This window comes from Protopterus annectens, chromosome 12.part0 (genome assembly GCF_019279795.1).
Source record: "Protopterus annectens isolate FY-2018-M chromosome 12.part0, PAN1.0, whole genome shotgun sequence".
In the NCBI taxonomy this organism is placed as follows: Eukaryota; Metazoa; Chordata; order Ceratodontiformes; family Protopteridae; genus Protopterus; species Protopterus annectens.
Window position 1 is genome coordinate 489,403,623 of NC_056746.1, and position 23,073 is coordinate 489,426,695.

A 23,073-nucleotide genomic window follows, 5' to 3' on the forward strand; every position below is an offset into this window, starting at 1 on the left:
GAAATAAGGTCATAACATCAAATACTCCATTGCCATACAAAATCGCAATAGTATTGAAAAACATACATATATTATTACAACATATTAAACATAATGTTCGCATGAATCATACTTGTGACACATCTGACAATATAATCACAACCCAATGCTCAAATGTCCCAATATGAAAGAAGAAACCAGTAGAAATATGTTGAATAATGCGCCGTTAAAAATGAGGCGCCATCCTGGCGTAGGCCTCAACAAGTTCGTATCTGGAATGCCCACCGATGAAAACGTAGCAATCCGGAAAACGTTGCTGCAAACAGTTATTGAATGTGTCCTCACAAAAATAAGAGCACACCAAGTTAAAGTCCAAAAAATGTACGTCTGTTAAAAACAGAACCAACCATGTCTGTCGCAAACATTCCGTGAAGCTACCTTGCCAGTCCCGTACAATACTGATCCCATAAACAATGGCATGAAAAACAAAAACGCTTAAATAACGTAATGGTTCCCCACGATTATAATACACACATATTCAATATATAGATTGAACTGGCCAACAAACTGTAAGCTCCCATATAACAATTACGGAGCATAAGGAACGTGGCAGTTTGATGGAAACCAAATGCTTAGGGAATATAGAAAAAAAGTCAAAACTGAAATAGAAAAAGTCACCACTCTTGAGCCTTCAAAAACTGAAGCATGAATAAATCCAAATGTACTTCATGTAAGGAGAAAGTCCAAATTCTAAAGGAGAGGAGTCATCTCAGCACCAGCCAGGGAGCCAACACCAACAGCGAGGAACACACACAGTGACACACTAACCCACGCACGTTCAAGCTTGCACGGCCCAACAGCAGAACAGGAACAAACAAGAGCCAGCAACAGGTTCCCAAATGCTTTAATGAGGTAAAATAGTGTCAAAGACACATACACTCTCCATAACCTCAAACTAGTTTCGGTGTAATACCTTCTTCAGTGAGGATAACAGCCATAATAATTACTACATAAGACATACTCCTTATATATACATGAACAATTAATCAACTGATAACCAAATGGTTACCCATTAATTACAAAATCAGATTTAAAGACATACTGCACAATGAAACCTAACTGATAAGTAGGAATTCTTAAATGCACAAACAGTGCATGAATAATACAATTTAAATGTAAAGCCCAGATGTGGTGTTGAATAACTAACAAATATATATATATATTATTAATATATATATAAAAATACATATGTAAAGAAACATTACAAATGGTCATTCAAACCTGGAGAAAAAAGAGCTCCCAGGTGAATGATCCAGTATTTCTCTTTCATACTTAGGACACTCTGCCAACCTATCTGGTTGGACCTATTGCCCTGTACTTTATCAATGGCACAAAATATAAATTTAGCAGATGGATGCTTAACAGTATGTTGATATAATGCATTACTAATCTTGTGAGTCCGAATTTCACTGCGATGTTCTACAATTCTGGTTCGGAGGGACCTTGAGGTTTTACCCACATAAAAAGTTTGAGGTTATGGAGAGTGTATGTGTCTTTGACACTATTTTACCTCATTAAAGCATTTGGGAACCTGTTGCTGGCTCTTGTTTGTTCCTGTTCTGCTGTTGGGCCGTGCAAGCTTGAACGTGCGTGGGTTAGTGTGTCACTATTTGTCAGAAATGTCAGTCGTTTTACATAGGTAAAACGGAACGTTGTTTGAAAAGAATATACGAACATAATTATGACATTTTGAAAGCCAAGAGCACAAATGCCTTATATAAACACACAACTACATGTCCTGAATACAAGTTCCAATTTTTTGTGCTGGATCAAATTTTGCCAGACATTAGGGGTGGATTATGGGAGGAAATCTTGGAATCCAAAGAATTATGGTGGCAGGTTTACTTGGATTCCAATACTAAACCGGGATTAAATGATTTCCTAACCATAACACCCCTACTCAAAATAAGAGCTAATAAGTTATAGATAATTTGATGTAATGTTCACAATTGACACTAGAGGGCACTTTTTCATTAAACACACCATTTCCTATTTATATACACACAATAGAATAAAATGTTTTTTAGGAAGTTTGTTTTTAAATACATATATATATATATTTTTTTTAAATATTTATGTGATTATTTATTAATGAGTGTATGAACTATCAACTGTATTTTTATTTATAATTTATAAACATTTTTTAAGATAAACATTGGTAAATACGAGTAAGCATTTCATGCACTAGTTGTTTTTTTACATTTCCCTGACAGGCATTAATATTCATGAGCTCCTTTATTGTGATAGGATATTTTGAAATAATTAAGTAAGATTAATTGACTAGTCACACAGTTAGAGTGATTATATTTAGTATATAAAGGCATCAATCAATTGAAGTGTTGTCTGATGAAGTCCTATACACAAGGACGAAAACGCAGGTTGATTCTTGATTTTAAAGGCGTTAACAACAGATTTTTGTGTTTTTATTTTGGTCTGTTTTTACCATCACTTGAATAAATTACTTGGACGGAGTTCGAACGGTTTCTGGCACTATTTTTTACTTTATTAGTTCATTTTGAGTGCTGGTACTTGGTTTTTGTGTTTATGTGTGATGATGCAATGCTTACGTTACTGACAACCTGACTGATAGTTTGACTGTTTTGTGTGAAAGTCTTTCCTCCAGTGGCATTGTATAATTACATCTCTCATCTACTGTATCTGATTCTCTAAGGATTAGTTGGTTGTCAGTGAACGAGACAATTCCTATATTGCCTAAAGATGCCTATATACTGTCTGAGGAAAAGAATGTGCCCATCCATGGTGTCAGGGATTTTTTAGGTGAACTATAAAGGAAAATGATGCAGCACCCTACCCCTCCCCCTTTTTTACCGTAAGAAAGTCTCACCTTTAGTTAATTGACAGGTTTGTGTAGACAGACCATGATATGAACATAAGTGACCCAGAAAAAAATGGAAAACATTATGCAGGTATCTAAGTGTTCATATGCATCATCAGAACAGCCCTTTACCCCAGAGAATGCATGTAAAATGAACCACTGGAGGTCAAAGGAGACAGTGCCCTTGAGGGACTCTAAAATTCAGAAAGTCGCTCTTCTTCCATACTATATGCTCAAAGATATCTTGGATAGTGAAACTGTTATCCAGTTCCTTTTGGATATGCCCATTTGTCCAGCCAGTCTCTGTCTAATCCCATTGAGGCAAATATGCCAGCAGCAGCCATCATGTCTTCCAGGCATGTTTGAGACACTGCTGTTCATGAAGGCACATTCTTAGGAACAGCAGACCTCCATTTGAAGTTGGGGGAGCAGTAAGGGGGAAAAAAGGATGCATGCATTCCTTGGGCTGTCAGAGTGTAGGTCGTATAATTCAACAGAGTATGGCAGACTGGCTAAGGAAACCTTGGATGAAGAACTGTTTATCCCAACACCAGCAGTTTGTGTTCCATGACGTCTCAGGTAATAGAATGTCATACACTAACCATACCAGTCTCCTCTTAGAGATTAACAGCCCAGATGAACTTTATAGGATTTTAAGATACTGCCATAAGAACTTTCACTCAAAGGCAGGTAGCCATGTGGCATCACTTATTATCTTCCATTGCTGAACACTAAGTGAGGAAAGGGTGACAAATTCTGTCAAGAAATCTGATTCTTCCATGAAGAAAGAAGACACAGCTTTTACTAGCAACTTATCTTCTCCATTGGGGTACAGATTAGGATGATGAGGAAACCATCTTGTCTTAGTCATCAATGGATGTTTTCTTCTGTGAATCTGTTATTGATATGAGATATCTTAGTCATCAGTGGATGTTTTCTTCTGTGAATCTGTTATTGATATGAGATAATTTTACATGCAATATATGAGTTGTTGGATATCAAATGACTTGATATTTTGAGCTTAAAGAACCCAGAATCCACAGACACACATCCTGTCTTTGAGACTTTCAAAGGTATATATATATATATATATATATATATATATATATATATATATTTTTTTTTTTTTTTTTTTTTTTTTTTTGGGCCCTCATCCCCCAAATCATTTGATGTAGGCATAGGGGGAATACTAGAGAGAGACATGGAGCAGCTTTCTTGGCAGGTATTATACAGTAATGCTTCTGGGTACTAAGCCAAAGGTAACAATATGTAATGATTACTAAAAAGTAATCAGAAAATAGGAGAGATGCAAGGACGTAAACAATGACCATACACGACAGAGCAGCATGAGTATGAAGCCTTTTTAACTTTGACATTGAGTACTCACAAGCGAGGAGAGTGTGTTGACTAGATGGAAAGAGTACTTTGAAGGGCTGATGAATGAAGAGAATGAGAGAGAGAGAAGGTTGGATGATGTGGGGATAGTGAATCAATAAGTGAAATAGATTAGCAAGAAGGAAGTAAGGACAGCTGTGAAGAGGATGAAGAATGGAAAGGCTGTTGGCCCAGATGACATACCAGTGGAAGCATGGAGGTGCTTAGGGGAAATGGCAGTGGAATTTTTAACCAGACTGTTTAATGAAATTTTGGAAAGTCAGAGGATGCCTGAGGAGTGGAGAAAAAGTGTTTTGGTACCTATCTTTAAGAATAAGGGTGATGTGCGGAGCTGCAGTAACTACAGAGGGATAAAATTAATCAGTCACAGCTTTAAGTTAAGGGAAAGAGAAGTGGAAGCTAGGTTAAGAAGGGAGGTGATGATTAGTGATCAGCAGTATGGTTTCATACCAGGAAAGAGCACTACAGATGCAGTGTTTGCTCTGAGAGTGTTGTTAGAGAAATACAGAGAAGGTCAGAAGGAGTCGCATTGTGTTTGTGTGGACTTAGAGAAAGCATATGACAGGATGCCTAGAGAGGAGTTGTGGTATTGTATGAGGAAGTCGGGAGTGGCAGAGAAGTATGTAAGAGTGGTACAGGATATGTACAAGGGTAGTGTGACATTGGTGAGGACTGCAGTGGGAGTGACAGATACGTTTAAGGTGGAGGTGGGATTACATCAAGGATCAGCTCTGAGCCCTTTCTTGATTGCATGTGGTGATGGACAGGTTGACAGATGAGATTAGACAGGAGGCCCCGTGGACTATGATGTTTGCAGATGACATTGTGATATGTAGTGAGAGTAGGGACCAGGTTGAGGAGAGCCTGGAGAGATAGAGATATGCTTTAGTGAGGAGAGGAATGAAGGGCAGCAAGGCTAAACCAGAATATATGTGTGTAAATGAGTGTGAGGGTAGAGGAATGGTGAGAATGCAGGGAGTAGAGTTGGTAAAGGTGGATGAGTTTAAGTACTTAGGATCAACAGTTCAGAGTAATGGTGAGTGTGGAAGAGAGTACAGGCAGGGTGGAATGGGTGGAGAAGAGTGTCAGGAGTGATTTGTGACAGACGGGTACCAGTAAGAGTGAAAGGGAAGGTCTACAAGAGGGTAGTGAGACCAGCTATGTTATATAGGTTGGAGACGGTGGCATTGACAAAAAGGCAGGAGTCAGAGCTGGATGTGGCAGAGTTAAAGATGTTAAGATTTGCACTGTGTGTGACTAGGATGGACAGGATTAGGAATCAGTATATTAGAGGGTCAGCTCAGGTTGGACAGTTTGGAGACAAAGCAAGAGAGGCGAGATTGCATTGGTTTGGACATGTGCTGAGGAGGGATGCTGGGTATATTGGGAAAAGTATACTAATGATGGAGCTGTCAGGTAAGAGGAAAAGAGGAAGGCCTAAGATATGGCTTATGGATGTGGTGAGGGAGGACATGCAGGTATTTGGTGTGAAAGAGCATGATGCAGAGGACAGGAAGAAATGGAAACAGATGATCCGCTGTGGCGACCCCTAACGGGAACAGCTGAAAGAAGATGATGATGATGATGATGAGATGATGATGATTGAGTGAGGCAGTCAACCTATGGGTCTTTTCTGTAAATAGGATGTTTCATGTGTGCATTGTATACCAAGGTCCTATAGTACATTATTTAACATCTCTCGCTCTCTCTCACACACACACACAGACACACGTACCACAATTGGAGTACATATTCTTAGAAGGGTCAACTGGCTACCAATCCAGCAAAGATCTGACCTACTTTTATCTTCATTACTGTACAAACTATTAAAATTAAACTCATTCACTTGGTTTACTACAAAAATCTCGCCACTCCAAAGGTTGACTGTATGTATCCTACAACTTTTCCTTGATAGCTTGCTAAATTCCAACATGCAGAGCATAACACTGAATGCTGAAACTCCCTACCACTCTGGGCCCAGGAACAAACATTAACATGAGTCTAGAAAGTGGGCAAGTTTGGACTGTCAGTAATGCCAGTATTTGACATTCCAACCATTGATATGTGGGATTCACACAGTTGGACTCAACCTTTGGAGCAGTAAGATTTTAATAGTAAACCCATCATTCATTTATATATCAGGAGGATGCCATTAGAGAAAGAATGCAATCTGAAGTTGTTAATCATCTTCCATTCCTCACTGATGGGTATGGTTCCGAACCCTCGGAACTGAGTCGGCCAAATACCAAGCTAGCGTACACCAAACTCTCGAACCATGCTACTACCCACAATGCCCTTCATCCCATACCTCAGATCTCGTTTGCCGCACAGCCATATAGCAGCGTTTTCAACGAGCTTTCCAGCTAAGTAGTTTTGACTTATATAAACTGTGTATTTCTCCAGTAATTTTTATACTAGTGTCTTTCTCATAGTCTAGCTCTACCCACAGGTATTCCTTTTCTTACCATTGTTGGTAGCCTTTCTCTCCCTCTCTTCTTTTGTCTGAGTGAGTGCTAGTGTGTCAGAGAAAAAGGGTAGTTCTGGTTTTAAACACTTGCATTTTAAATGCGTTTATTGTTAGACATTTCGCACCTTTCTGCGACTCCCCATGTGATATTTGTGTGAGTTTTAGTCAACGGACATTGAATGAACGGCGCAACAAATTGATTCTGAAAGGATTGCTTCCTCTTCTTTCTCGGAGGCTATTTCTGTATAGGCCTCAACCCCTTCCAGTCAAGGACAAGAAGCATCCCCGCTCAGACCCCGCTTCACCGGCCAGTGACAGGGGCAAGAATCATCGATCTAAGGCCTGTATATCTTCCTCTGAGCATCGGCACGCTGCCCCGATGCCACCGATTTCGGCACCGAGCGCAGTTTCTGGGAAGTCTGAATTGTCGATTCCGGGCTCGGCACCGACGACTACTGAACCGCTGATTACTTTGGTTCCGATCAGTCTGGTTCTGGACACCTTGACACCGACCTCACCTTTACAGACACCGGCTCCGATGACCTCGGATCCGATTTTGATTACTACCCGGATTGTGACTTCGGCTCCGAGTCCCCTCTTGGTGCCGACCTTACCATTTATGCAATTCAAATCAGAATCCACGGCTCCGTTGAGTTCCTTACCAAGAACCAGGTATTCATCTTCTGTGGATCCGTTTGCCAGACAAGCCTACAGTCCCTTTCTGGACTGGCCTAAATCCCCTTCTGGGATATCGGTTAGGTCTGCCAGGAGCATGTCCGAAATAGACATTGTTTGTCTCGTGGATCAGGTACTGACTGCAAGAGGAATCTCCAGACCCTGTTCCGCTCCAGGTGTTGAGATTTTTCCTCCTTTGACTCCTTCGTATTCTCCTGCTGAGGATCCTTCGATTCCAAGGCCCCCTTGTCCATTGATTTCAACAGGACCCCTTCCTTTGGCACCGACTACTATGATGCCTGAAGCATCTAAGCCTGGTGGGTGTCAGTTCCGATGGCATCCCACCTTACTCAACCCCTTGCTTCGGGGGTGGAATATTCGGTTCCGGCCCCAGCACCGACAGTCTTTTCGGTTCCCGTGTCGGATCCGAGAGTTATATCCGCACTGAACCCTTCTCAAACTCCAGTCTCAGAGGTGGGCCATTCGGAGCAGGGTGCAACTCCAGTTCCGATTCAGTCCTCTTTGGTTCCGGGCGCCCATCCCTCTTTGGGTGGGCCTGCCTTCTGGATTATGGAAAGGGTGCTGGCGATCAGCAATCCCCCTCCTTCAGCTCCGCCTTTGGTTCCCCCTCTATCTCAGCCATCGCTGGCCCTTAGGGGACCACTAATCCAAAGCACCCCCTTTCTGAGGCCTCTTCAGACATCCCCACCAAAGAGCCCCCTCAGAAGAGGCTGTGCAAAAGAAAACACATGGACTCACCTGAAGAGTCCCTTACTGAGGATACAGATTACAATGATGAGGAAGGTTCCCCTAGATCACCCCCTGACGATGTTTCCTTTGGGGATATCTTTGAGATTTTGAGTCAGCGGGGTGACTGGAAATCTTCCATCCCTTCCCCGGAGGAATCCGTATTCCTACAAGCTTTCCGTTCCTGGCCCACTACTTCCTGGGTGACCCCTCCTGCAGATGAGTCGGTCAAATTCATCATGCAGCGAGCGTGGAAGAGTCCGGATTCAGTAGAAGCTATCCCCAGGAGATCAGACAAGGTACTTTCTCCTCCAGAGGATCAACCCCATTGTTCGAAAGGCTTGTCAGTAGATGCTGTGATGGTGACAGCGGCCACAAAAAAGGACCTGGCCAAAGAGAGTCCTGCTGTTCATCTGCCCAACAGGGAGTCCTGGGTGGTGGACAGGTTAGGGAAGCGAGTTTTTGCTGCAGCGACCTTTGCCGTGCGTTTGCTGAATTTCTTGGCACACTTTACGAGACTCCAGAGAGACCTTATTTCCAAACTCTCTGGTAGCCTCACGGGTCAAGTGTCAGATGGAGCATGTGACAAAGTGTCTTCCCAACTTGCCACCCTTGAAGCGATTTTGAATTCCTCCATGAGGTTGCTCTCCCACGCAACCGAAGGAGCAGCTAGAGCAGCAGGTGCTGGCGTGGTTGTCCGATGTCATGCCTGGATGCGCATTTCTGACCTACCAGATTCCTTCAAGTCTTCCTTTTTGAACGCCCCTATTGAGCCATCCGCTCTCTTTGGTTCTAAGGTCAAGGATACTTTGGCCAGGTGCGAGCAGGATGGAAAGACCTTGTCTGCCATGGGCCTGCGCTTCTCCAAACCTCAGCGTTCCTTCTCCAGGAACCAGAGGAGTGGAAAGTTGTGGCACAAGAAGTCGCAAGGTTTCTTTCATGACGCACGTGGCGAGGACTCCTCCAGAGGCAGAGGGGGGTCAGACAGTGGAATACGCCCCTTTAGGGTCAGAGGGGGTTACCAGAATCAGGGCTCCAGAGATTCTTTCTCCGGTAGACCCGGAAGCGCTTCTGAAGCGTTGCCCAATTGCTTTCCTCTGGAAGCAGTCAGGGGCACATTTCTCTCTGCACCAAACAGCATGGTCCTCCATTACCGACGATCTAAGGGTGCAGATAATTATCACCAGAGGCTATCACATTCCTCTCAAATTCTTTCCAAGACCTCAATTCTCCCTTCCCGACATACCACCCAGTCAAAGGGAGGAGGCAGCTTCCGAAATCAAGGAGCTTCTTCCAAAGCGAGTCATCCAAAAGGTCCCCCCAGATCAGTGCGGATTAGGGTTTTACTCTAGACTCTTTTTGGTGCCAAAAAAGATGGGGGACTGGAGGCCCATCCTGGATCTCAGTCGTTTGAACGAGTCAGTCATACAGACCAAGTCCCGCATTGTCACTATTCAATCCATCCTTCCATGCCTTCGGGAGGGTGTGTGGATGTGCTCTCTTGATCTCCGGGATGCGTATTACCACATCAAAATGGACAAACGCTCCAGGAGACTTCTGCGCTTCCGGCTGGGAGTCAATCATTTTCAATTCAGAGCCCTGCCTTTTGGTCTCTCCACGGCCCCCAGAGTGTTCACGAAATGTCTAGCAGTGGTGATAGCTCACTTGAGACTTCACAGATTCCAGTTTTTTCCTTATCTGGATGATTGGCTCCTCTCAGCCCCCACTGAGTGTCTACTGACCAGGGCCCTTCGCTACACTCTGTCTCTGGTGGAGTCTCTGGGTGTTACTATCAATTGGGAAAAATCAAACATTCAGCCCTCACAACAACTGGAATTCATAGGGGCTATGTTTAACACTCAGCTCGGCCTAATATCTCTTCCTCATCACAGGCTCTTAAGACTGAGAACACAAATGCAAGTGATACTCGACCGCAGGAAAGTATCTGCAAGGGAAATTCTGCAGGCTCTGGGTTCCATGGCGGCAGCCATTCCCATTGTTCCGTTGGTCAGACTTCATATGCGCCTGTTACAGTGGCTTCTTCAAACTCAATGGATACACAATCACCATCCCTTGAATGCACTAATCCTCATCACCGATCTCTGCAAACAGGATCTCCTCTGGTGAATGAGAATGGACGAAAGTCTTTGGTGTCGTCCCTTTCAACCTCTTCAGCCCAACGCCACAGTGACTACGGATGCTTGCCTGATAGGGGGGGGGGTGTCATCCCTTTCAACCTCTTCAGCCCAACGCCACAGTGACTACGGATGCTTCCGTGATAGGGGGGTGCACTTTCAGGGAAAATCTGTTCAAGGCACGTGGTCTCCTCTAGAAGTCGACTTACATATCAATGTTCTAGAGCTCAGAGCTGTGTTACTGGTGTTACAAGCTCTCCATCCTCTTCTTCCTCTTGGACAGATTGCTATCCAGTCCGACAACATGTCTGTGGTTTGGTACATCAACAAGCAGGGAGGGACCAGATCTTACCCCCTTTGCCGCGAAGCTATGAGAATTTGGCAGTGGGCGATAGCTTCCAACCATTTCCTGATGGCTACACACATCCTGGGGAGTTCCAACGTGATTGCAGACCAGATGCATCCTGCCTCCTCACGATTGGTCTCTCAACCCGAGAGTGGCGGAGGAAATTTTCAGCCGCTGGCGCTGTTTGCCTCCCCTTCCAATAAGAAGTGCAGCAGCTACTATGCCCTCTTTCCTCCACACAGAGAGTCCCCGAGAGATGCTCTGACTCATGATTGGCCCACGGGTCTCCTGTACGCTTATCCTCCCATCCCCTTGATACCCTTGGTCTTATGGAAAGCTACTCGGTTGAGAAGCAGAATGATTCTCATTGCTCCGTTCTGGCCTTGACAGGTTTGGTTCCCCTGCCTTCAGCCACATCTGCTCCAACCTCCTTAGATCCTGGACTTCCATCAAGATCTCATTTCTCACCCACAATCCAAATCTGACCACGCTCAAACTGACAGCTTGGTTGCTCCACTTCTGTTAGTAGGCAGGCTTGAATCACTCTCTTCTCCGGTACGAAATATTATTTTGGCCTCCCATAAACCTTCTACCAGAAAACTTTATAAAGACAAGTGGAAACGCTTTTCCTTGTGGGCACAAGAGCTGTCTCTGGATCCTGTTTCTGTTCCAGTAGCTACGGTTCTTCAATACCTGACTGATCTTTTCCTTAACGGAGCTTCTGCATCCACAATTCGGGTGCATCTAGCTGCCATCTCCAATTTCCATGATGGTTCAGACAGAACTCCTTTTATATCTTCTCATCTGTGTAAGACCTTCTTGAAGGGGATTTTTCATTCTAGACCTTCCATTAGGCATCCTATGGAATCATGGAATCTGTCTAGGGTACTTCAAACTTTGGCTCTACCTCCCTTCGAGCTGGCTGCAACCTGTGATGTGAAATTTCTGACCTGGAAGACCTTGTTTCTGGTGGAGGTTATTTCAGCCAGATGTGTATCAGAGCTGCAAGCATTATGCATTAAGAGTCCTTATTTGATTTTCCATAAGGACAGAGTATCACTTCACACCAATCCCACTTAATTACCCAAGGTGGTTTCGGAATTCTCTATTAATCAGTCCATTGAGTTGCCCGTGTTTTTCCAATTATACCAAGAAAGGGGAATACTGTCTCCATTTCTTGGATGTCCGCAGACAGTTACATTTTTATTTGGATAGGACAAAGTAATTTTGTAAGTCAAATCAGCTTTTTGTTGCTTTCCGGGCTCTAGAATGGGATCGGCAGTGTCTAAGGTTACCTTGACTAAATGGCTCAGGGATTGCATCTCCTTTGTTTATTCTCTGGAGGAGGAATCAGCTCCTGGCCGCATTAAACCTCATTCCACTAGAGCCGTGGCCGCTTCTGTCACCTTTCATGCTAGGGTTTCCATGGATATTTGTGCAGCCGCCACTTGGGCTAAATCCCATACCTTTATCAAGCATTACAAATTGGATCTCATCTCCAGGGGAAGAGCTGCCTTTGGCTCTATGGTACTCCGGAATGTTTTTCCATGAGGGCCACCCAGATTCTGTAGTAGCTAGGGACTCGGTCCCATCAGTGAGGAATGGAAGAAGATTAACAACTTCAGATAAAGAAGTTATGTCTTACCATAACGTTCCATCTGAGTTGTTGATCTTCTTCCATTCATCACACCCTCCCACCTTCCCCTGCCAAAGGCTCCTGGCAGATCCTCGGGTCATTTTGGTGTGTTAGGGGTTTTGCGCAGATGGCCTCTGCCTTTATTTCTGTTTCTAATATATGTTTCTACTATATGTTCTGCAAACTCGATCTGAGGTATGGGATGAAGGGCATTGTGGGTAGTAGCGTGGCTCGAGAGTTTGGTGTACGCTAGCTTGGTATTTGGCCGACTCGGTATCGAGGGTTCGGAACCGTACCCATCAGTGATGAATGAAAGAAGATCAACAACTCAGATGGAATGTTATGGTAAGACATAACTTCTTTTTATCTTTACACCATCTAGATAACACTTCTTGTCTAATAATCCCCTTAGTAATGTAGTAGCCATACATTCTCATCCGTAAGTCATAAAGTTCTGAGATTCCATAAATCCAGCTGTCAGAAATGTGACATCTTCACTAAATTCAGGTCCGACCTCAAAGACCACAACAGGCAGTAACTTAATCCCCTTTACAAAGTGGCAAATTGAGTATGTTACTGTACCCATGTAGCCAGAATATACAGAGCCTTGTATGAAAGTTTTAATGTCAGTGGTTAGGTGTACATTTTTCAGTTAACTGGGCATTATAGTTGTTCTAATGCTCATATTTGAGTATAAATGTATGTACTACCAGAATATACACAAGCCTTACGTTATTTCACCTATCCAGTATGCCAGGTCTCTACTGTATTTCATAATCTCCCTAATCACCTTGCCCACTCTATACTAATCTTCTTGACTCGTTTGTTGTGCATAAATCTTAATTAACCTTTCTACATAAAAAAGTCACGAACATCAATCACAGGTTAAAATGCTGACAATGAGGCACCGACCAGGAATGCAGTAAAACACCATTTAATCCACAGATAACAAAACAGACTGAGCGCTTTCTCCAGGTCTACTGGCTTCTTCAGAGTCAATTTGCTAACATCAACCAGGTTACCTTATATACACCCACTATTCATCAATTAATCAATCAATCAATTAAAATTTGAGTTAATTATAACCTATTAAACTCTTCACTGAAGAGAACCTTGTTGTAGCTGATCAGTAAACTTACAAAAATACAAAATATATATATATATATATATGTATATATATCTATATACACAAAAATATGTAGGTACAAAATGTATAGGTAAAAAATGTATATGTAATATATGTATAAATATACATTGATTTGTACTCAACATTCACATAGTCTAAGCATTAATACTTGTAAACATTTCATGAAAATTTTCTTTTTGTAATAACAAATATAAATACTTATTCACCCAAGTTGAATTACATTTAGTCTAAGTAAGATAAAACATTGGAATACATTCAAATGCTAAATACTTCTCCCTTTCAAATAAATGAAGCACGATGCTTTAATACAGGTTTTAATGCAATATATATATATTTTGTATTTTTGTAAGTTTACTGATCAGCTACAACAAGGTTCTCTTCAGTGAAGAGTTTAATAGGTTATAATTAACTCAAATTTTAATTGATTGATTGATTAATTGATGAATAGTGGGTGTATATAAGGTAACCTGGTTGATGTTAGCAAATTGACTCTGTGATTGATGTTCAGGCTTCATTGTGGTTCCTATATTGGAGCGGTTTCAACTTTTTAACCTTTCTACATACCTTAGGGAGACACATCAAGTGCCTAGAGTCAACTTTGTTGTATTTTTATCAAAGTAGTGTCCCTGATTATATTTCATAATTTGTTCCACTGTACACTTGCCGTGCTGCTGTATCTTTCACAACTGTAAACATTGTTTTTATCTACCAGTTAAATTATGTTGACACTATGCTGCTTTTTTTTGTATGTTATTGCTGTGCCGCTTTGCCTTTTGTATCTGTAAGCATTGATCCTTTCTACCACTTAAATGGCATTTGACATTATGCTGCTTTTTTGTTTTTGTTTATTATATATTTATAAGTATTGTGTATATGTAGCTGTTTAGTCTTTGTTAACTTTTGCAGGCAGAAAATAAGAAAAGTCCACTTGGGTCAGTGTTCTTCCCCTTTTTAACAAATTTAATTAAATAAATAGTAAGTGAAAAACATCAAACATTCTTCATCTTGCAGCTTAACCAGAGGCAGCATATTGTTCATAGTTTCATAAGTTCAAGGTAAGTACTAGGCAGTCAGTCTGCAGACAGCTAAAAGCCTAGCCAAACCCTATTTTCATAAATGTGGCTCCATTTAGTTCTTGGAATCAGTATAATCACAATAAAGTATTATTAGTAATTCGGATTTTTTTTTTTTTACTTTAGATCCAGAGTTTCCATATAGCTGGTCAGAAGACGAGATCGCCAGCTTGCACGATGATACCACTGTACTTCTAGCTGCAGATGGTAAGACTCTGTATTTGCATTTAACTGCACACATTAGTTTTTACATCTGCTGCTGACTCATCATGGGGAGCTGAGTATCTATCACAGTGGTTAATGCCACTGGGAATGCAGAACTTTGACCTAGGGCTGATAAGGTAAGGTTACTGCAGTGCCTACTTTACTGAGAGGATTAGAGAGGGAACAGTGTCTAGATGGTATGAAGGTAATGCATTTTTGTGTGCACAGGGACTGGTTTGTAAACCTGCACACAGAATCAAAAGGCTGTGCTATAACTTTTCTTCTTGTTAGAAAAGGTGCTATGACTGCAGGCCAGGTTTGATTAGTGAATCTGGTTACGTGATGAGCTGACCAGGGTGATGGGAACCGATGAATGTCTGTTTACCTGTCCAGGGTGGAAGAGGTACATAAATTTCCACTGCAAGAGCAACATCAGGATATCTTCTGCACAGCTACCTGCACAGAAGGCAGCAGCTCATCAAGCAGTCCACATGCTGCTGGGTGTAGGTAAATAGAAGAACACACTCTTATTACAGAACCTAACACTGTAAGCTTCCAGGGTGCCTTAAACTTACCGGAATCCAGCCACTTCAGAAATGTGCCCATGAGGTCATCAGATATTTATCATTACGATTACTGCTGCAGTAGCCTAAGTTATACGTGTTATATTCTACAAGCACCCAAATTGTTAGCTTGAGCTGAGCTAACAGTCATGTTTGGACGCCAAGCCATTCAGAGCGTTCCTGCTGCAGAAAAAAGCTATCCTTTGTGGGCTTTTGAAGACTGATGGTCAGCTAACGCATTTCTGTTGTTGGGCAGATAGGTTCCCTTCAGGGAGAAACTTCCACATTGCTTTTTTACTAGAGAAAACTTACTTTTGCTTAAAAAGGACTACTTTGAAGTCAGTCAAAAATAGAGTTTTTGTTGACGGTCTTGTGACTTTTATGTAGTTTTAAATGGGAGCACTTTTTTTTTTTTTTTACTTCTGTGTATTAAAAAGTTGTAAAATGTTGTTTAAAGCTGATTTTCTGTGTTGAAACTAGGGTTATTTTGCTTTTTGTGGCTGGAGAAATTGTTTAAAGTACTTTTTAATGGGAAGTGTTGCTTTTTTGGTACTTTTCTGTCTTACTAACTATTGCTGCTAAGTTTCCCTAGGAAATGAGCACCATTTTCAGCTTAACCATGGAGCAAAGTACTGTCAGACCATATTTCCAGCCACAGAAAGAAAAAGATTGTTAAGCAGCCTTTGCCACTACATCAGTCTGGTAATTTGCTTCAGGGGCAAGTGGGTGACTGCTGTGGCCAAAGCTGGTTGCTTAGACCACTTATCTTTTTCTTTGGATCCCTCTGGTGTCGTCCCCAAAGCCATGTCCTCTGTGGTTGTTGGGGACCCCTCAGGGGGCAAGGTATAGCCTCTCTTGTCAGTCATAGGAGAAGGGCAGAAGAAGTACCCCTTCTTTGCCAGAATGTTGTGCTCATCCCTACAGAAGTTGTTGCTGGCAATACTGGATCTGTTTTTTTTTTTTGTTTTTTTTTTTAATCCTGTCAAAAAGAGACAGAAACTAAACATTTATCTTCCCCTGTGTCACTAACTCCGGACAGAAGTAATTTATTGGCCAGATGTCGTTTTTTATTTCTCCTTGGTTTTATGATTCAGATTCATGTTCTGAGGAGAGTGTGGGATCTGATTCTCCCTGAGAGAGATTCTCTTTCTCTGAGAATATTTCCAGGTTGAATAATAGGTCAGTAAGTGGTTAGTACGCTGTTGCCCCTTAGCTTTGGAGGCTATTTTTTATCTCAAATTTAGCTTTGGTGGACTTCATTAGACCCCTGAGGTGGTTATTCTGCTTGATGAGTGAGTTTTTACCTTGCTGGGCAATGTCTGTCATGCTTTTGGAATATGAATTATTTCTTTATTATAAAATATCTTTACACTGGGATTCTACCTGGGTGGTTTGTTTTTGTGGCTGTCCTATGTTTATTTTGAGTAGGTAAGGCTGTCTCAGTGCAGTTATATGTACATGAATATGTAGGTTTCTTTGAACAATTCTGCATAAGCAGCTGTGCTCTCAGGGATTGAGTGGGGTGGGGCTTGGAATTTTGCTATACTAAATTGCAACCTCTCATGGTGGCTCAGCCTTATCTCATTTTACACAAAATAGGGTTTCCTTATGGGTAAAGTGGTATCCTGAGTTTACTATGAGCCACATTATCCATCTCCTTGTCTTAAAGATTCTAAAAACAAGGGTGAAAGGATTCTTCAGATCTGGGTATCCACAGATAACTCAGATATTATTTTAATTGCAATTAAAACCTTCAGAAACTGTGATCAGTTATTCACTTCTTATGAAGATAAGCAAAAAGGACAACCTGTGTCAAAGCAGGCATATCTCCAAATGATTGTCACATTTACCTTTTGTTCTACCCATCATGACAAGGAGTTCCAAACGGGGTCAAGATTCACTCTATCAGGAAACCATATGTAGTTGTTGCTGGACATAAGACACTGTGATGTCCAGGGGTATGTGATTGCAATATGAAGATGGTTGTTTATGTTGCTACATGTTCAGTTTGCTCTGCATTTTATATACATAAACCACTTGAAAGCTTAGAGAATGGATTTATGAACGTGTTTATAATTTAAAAAAATCCAAAATCTACAAATGCTCTTTTTAAACACACTATGTACTGCCAGATTTCAGGAGATTTCATTTTTTGTTTTCATTATTGACAGGGTTTGTATGTCAGACAGAGGGAGAGATAGTGAACTGTTATTAGAACAGAAGAATTAAACTGGCAGAGCCGTTTAAATGCAGCTAATAAACCCGGATGAAATGATATGATATCTCTTAACTGAATTTTAAAAGCAAGAGCTGCGACATTAAAATAAGTATTTTTACACTCTTAAGTAGCATAGTATTAAGTTTTATGCTTTTATGTCTGTTTTATATGTATTTGTATTTGTGTTTCGTATATATACACTGTCACTTTAAATGCTGCTACTCTTGTTCTTGATAAGGGTTTTTATTGGTTAAATACTTATTAAGCGGTATATATAAACAGATTTGCTTCCTATGTTCTGATTTTATCTCTGTTGATGCCTTTACTGAAGGCAAGAGCGCTTAGAAATTAAACTATACATGTTTATTTACCTGTGTGTTTCCAGTCCTTTCATTTCAGTTGTGGCCTGCTGGAGGAGTCTGGTGTGTTTCCTTTGCCACTGGAGTTTCACCTTACATTGGCCATCCTACGAGTGGTTACTCTCTCTACCAGGACCTTGGTTTCATCAGCACCTTTTTGGAAAGAGGTGGATTCTAAAAGTACTCTAGAAGCAGCAGCTTAGTCCTCTGTACATACTTTTACAAAGCACTACAAGCTAGGTGCATTCTTTAGCTGTAGAGCAACCTTGGCTAGGATCATTCTCCAGGGGCTCCTGGACCCTCATTCTTACTCATCCTAGTCAGTATAAGCTGTTGTAGCCTATCCATATAGCTAAGGCTACTGCTGCAGTGATCAAATGAACAAAGCACAGATGTGTAAGTAAATGTATCATTAACAATAGATGTTCATATGACCACTGCTGCAGTAGTTGCTCTCTCCCTTCATTCCTCTTATTTATATATAGTTTTGTTGCCAGGGTGAGGACATGTAATTTTACTTAACTAGCATTGACCTCTTTCAGGGCTCTAATAACCCTGTCTTTGTTGTCAAGAAAGTTGTGAAGGACTTGGTGCCAAACCCTTGGTTTTCTGTGGCTTTCTTTGAGCTGATAATGATTTTGACATGTGGAAGATTTTATTTTTGTAACACCATTATTGAATTATCACTTAAGACATAGACAAATAAATATATATATATATATATATATATATATATATATATATATATATATAAAACAAATCATGTTAACGTGTTCAAAGTTACAAACATTATATGCATATACATTCTTTTATACAATTATCACCGATCCAGCATTATCCAGCATTACATAAATTGCTTAATTTCTCCTTTCCTTAAAACCACACTCCTCATCCAAAGCATTATTATGCATGTATTGTTCACACAATTTCCATTTTATTCTATGTAATTTACCCCTATCTTTTTCTAAATATCCCACTTCCGGTTCTTGTATCTGTGTTACAATATTCACTACTTCAAACACAGTTGGTTTAGACTTCGATTTCCATTTTTAGCAAATTTTTTTTGGCATCCACCAGAATTTAACTTAATAAGGCCTTACTATGTCAAGGCAATTCAGATCCTGTATCTCAACTCAAATAACAATTTCCTTAGTTACAGCCATTTACTCACCCAGTATTTCTGACAAGAGTACTCTGCAGTGAATTTTTAAAGTATGTGAAATGTGTTATTAAGCACAGGAAACTGACTAGCTGTTATATCCTATGCAGGATATAACCTATATAGCTAAAGCTACTGCTGCAGTGTTCATTCGAAGATCTGCTGTTATGGTATGTTTACTTATACAACTGTTTTTCCCTTCCAGTGGCAAAAAAAATACTTTGAACATTCTAAGATCTTGACATCACTTGTACAGATAAGCTAAGTGCTTGTCAACAAGCAATAGTGAAATACTGTAAAAAATAATACTTTTCCTTTGAAGACCTCTATGGCTGAATGTATTCATGATGTGATGAGTCAGGTCTCAGTGCACTGGGTGCAGGGTCTAATCCCCTCAGGCTAGGATGTTATTTAACAATATTACATTTTCATCATACAACTGTAGGCCATTCTCTGCAGTCCTTTCTTATTTACTTTTAACAAGTTTCCCCTGAGTGCTTCAGTGGCATACCTGGCTAATGCTCTGGTTCCTGGAATGTGAGTGACAACAGGCATGGGTCCAAATACATTCTCTTGTATTTCTCTTTTATTGCTATTCTATGTTCTTTTACACTGTGTTTTACCAACACCTTCCCTTTGTATGATTATGTGGCGTACCCAGCTAATGCTGTGTTTTGGTGAATATTAGTGACACATGTATGGTTTAAAGCCATACTGATGTAATCAACTTGTCTTGCTAATCATGTGTTCTTTGCCCTGAAATGAAACATTTCTATCATCAGTGCGTACATTCTGTCATGGACTTGCCACTGTTCAACAAATGATAAGTATGGATTCAGTCACCATTGTTCAGTTAAAGAACTTGTGAAATATGCTTCTAACTCACTTCCATCCAGCTAATTCCTTCTTTGTCTTCTTGTTTTTTCTTAAACACCTTGTGTGCTCCCCTCTCTGTGCTTTCCCTTTCAATCTCAGTTCTGTATTCCAATTTCTAGTCTCCAACACAATGGCAAATTTATACAACATTCATATACCCACAGTGCAGTTAAGCAAAAGTCTGTTTTACACTGTTGGGTATTCACTCTGAAACTGTGCTGCATATCCCAGATATAAATATGCATCATCTTAATGACCTCTTACAGTCAAACAGCTTCAGTGTCTGCTCTTGCTAATGCAGTGATATGTATTACATCAATTTGAAAAGTATGGGGTCATATACATTGATGTCTGTCATCTTTGCCCATCACCATCCTGCTCAATCCTTATCTCCTCATCTTTTGTTGCCCTGTCTTCTTGTTGCCCTTTGTCAGCTCTGTCCTGTACCCTTTACAGTCTTTAGTCTTTTCAAAACTACATTATCACACCACACATATTCTCCAAAAACACTTATAAATCAACAACATCATACATCTGTGGTCATGCATTGCACAGCATTTGGCAGGGAGCAACTGTGCTGTCCACATGTAAGCACAGAGCAATTACACTTCTTTTGGCAACAGTAAACAAAAAATTATTTGAGTAACTGAGGTGACTGTTAGTGCGCATCACCAAGAAATACTGAAATAAGTAGCTTCACTGTAAAAGCTTCCATGGCTCATTGTAGTCAAGGAGCTCATTGTCAGTAGAGTAGTGCACTGGTTTTGATCCGGATTGTTGTATGCCAGTCATCAGTGTTCATTTTTCAGTCTTCCACATTGTTGTAACATTCCCTTGAACTGTGTGTTTTCTGTCTCCTTCACTATAAGTTCTTCTGTGGCTTCACTTGAAAATGTACTTGTCTAAAGAATATTACTTAGGCTGGCAAGGGTTCAAATCCATAGAGGTCTGCTTTGTAGTAGTCTGACAAACAACCCATACCTTGCACTAATTACTTACAATGCATATATGAAATAAGGGAAAATAGTACATGTATGTAACAGTTTGTCAGTGATTTGTGCAGTTATCAGTAGACTAGTGGGAGAGTTTTGACCTCCTCATTTTTGTATTCTGTGTACCACTGTTCATGTTTCAGATTTCATCAGGTTTCTAACATTCTCTTGAAGTGTGTGTTTTCTGACCTCTTCATTATCACTTCCTCTATGGCTTCACTTGCTAGTATGTTGGTCTAGAGAATAATAGTGACACAAGCAGAGGTTTAAACCCATTTAAGTGTATTTTTGTTGTCTTGCTATCATGTGTTCTGTTCCCCTGAAATTTATTTTTCAGTCAATTTTCTGTGAGTAAAAACCACAACAAGCAGGCAACACTGGAACAAGAAGTAGAACAAAATGCTGGAATAGGCACTCCACAATAACACATGGCTCGAACAGGAAATATTTTATTGTAATTCCAACAGTACTCAAACGTAGTGTGATAAATAATAGAGTCAGTTAAGCGCTTTCATCTGTGCAAAATACAGACTTCATCAGAACTGAATTTCAATTTTTAAAACCACCATTTAAATAACCTCTTTGGCACCAAAACTGCGCGAATGACATTAAAATTTAAAGAAACATTGCCTACATAATGAATGACTAATAATAATTCTCCTACTATAATCTAATGAATAAATAATAGCATATGTTTGATAAGAAATATATATATATATATATATATATATATATATACCAGGTATTTGATAAAAATAAAAATATTTATTAACAATAAATATGCTTTTGAAAATAATAAACATATAAAATATACAGTGGAAATGCACTGTAGCGATATATCATTTATAAAAATATATAATTTATAAAAAACATGTACCAAGCCATTATGATGTCAAAATGAGAAATGGCTTGATACTAATGTGTTCATTTATACCAGGAGATCTTGTAGCATCAGTTATAATTTGCCATTTACTTTCTTTACTTGCCAATAATGCTTTCCAGTTTCCTCCATATGGTGAAACATCAACCTGATCTATTATGTCAAATTTAAATTGATGTGTATCTCCTTTAATGGACAAATGTCTGTACAATGCATTGTTTTTGTCCTTCACTTTTATTCTATAAATATGTTCATAAATCCGTCTCTTAAACTGTCTCTCTGTCTTCCCTATCTAAAATGCAGGGCAGGCATTACAAGAAGCAATGTAAACAACATGGGAAGTGTTGCAGTTGCCCGCCCTGCACTTAATATGTGTGTTATTTATATCTTCCAAAGTAATACTTTCAGCTTCATTAATTGCACTACATTGTTTACAACGTCCACATTTTTTAGTGCCATGCACTTTCTTTTTACTACATAACTTTTTTGACGCTTTTTCAAGCAACTTTTTAATATTAGGTCCAGTCTTGAATACAAATCTAGGTTGATTTCCCAAAATAGAAACTGTGTCATCATTCACCATAATTAAATTCCAGTGCTGCTTGACAATGTTCTTAATATGGTATACATAAGGTGAATACATCAAGACACATACTCGATTGGTATGGCTATTGGATAAAGACAGATCATTTTTAACATTGTTTGATTTTTTTACCTAACAAAGGGGCATATTTGTTGCCCCACTCCTGTCTAACATAATTTAATGTGTCAGTTATTAAATTAGAGGGATAACCTCTAGTGCTAAACATAGTCCACAATAATTCAAATTCTCTGTCCAAAATTTCTCTGGTAGAAGACATTCGAGCAGCCCTGATACACTGTCCTTTAAAAACATTTTTAAAAACATATTGTGGATGATTGCTATTAAATTCAATATAATCATTAGAAAATGTCTCTTTCCTATATATTTGTGAGACAAATCCTTTCTCGGAATGACTGTCACTGGTATTATAAGTACATTTTAAAAATTCAGTGGTACTGTTGATATATTCTATAAATGATTGAATGCCATTCTTTGGACCTTTCCATAAAAGAAACAAATCATCTAAATATCTGGTATAATAGACTATATTAATGTAATAGTCACTAGTGAATAAAAATTCTGTCTCCCATTCCAACATGACGAGATTTGCGAAAATGGGAGCACAAGAGGCTCCCATGGCAACACCTCTTTTCTGCCTGAAGAATTCACCTTCAAATTGTATATAATTATGATCTAACACCAATCCCATCATGTCAGTAATTAAACATATCCGATCCCAATCC

General features: G+C 40.1%; 1 protein-coding gene across 4 annotated transcripts in view; it reads left to right on the plus strand.

Moving 5' to 3' along the window:
- METTL22 (methyltransferase 22, Kin17 lysine) overlaps positions 1–23,073 on the plus strand; it is a 937,139-nt gene that overhangs the window by 721,375 nt on the left and 192,691 nt on the right. For all 4 annotated transcript variants that reach the window (XM_044089598.1, XM_044089595.1, XM_044089596.1 and 1 more), the window contains one exon: positions 14,623–14,703. In XM_044089598.1, coding sequence (XP_043945533.1) covers positions 14,623–14,703 — 81 coding nt within the window. The remainder of the gene's footprint in view (positions 1–14,622; positions 14,704–23,073) is intronic.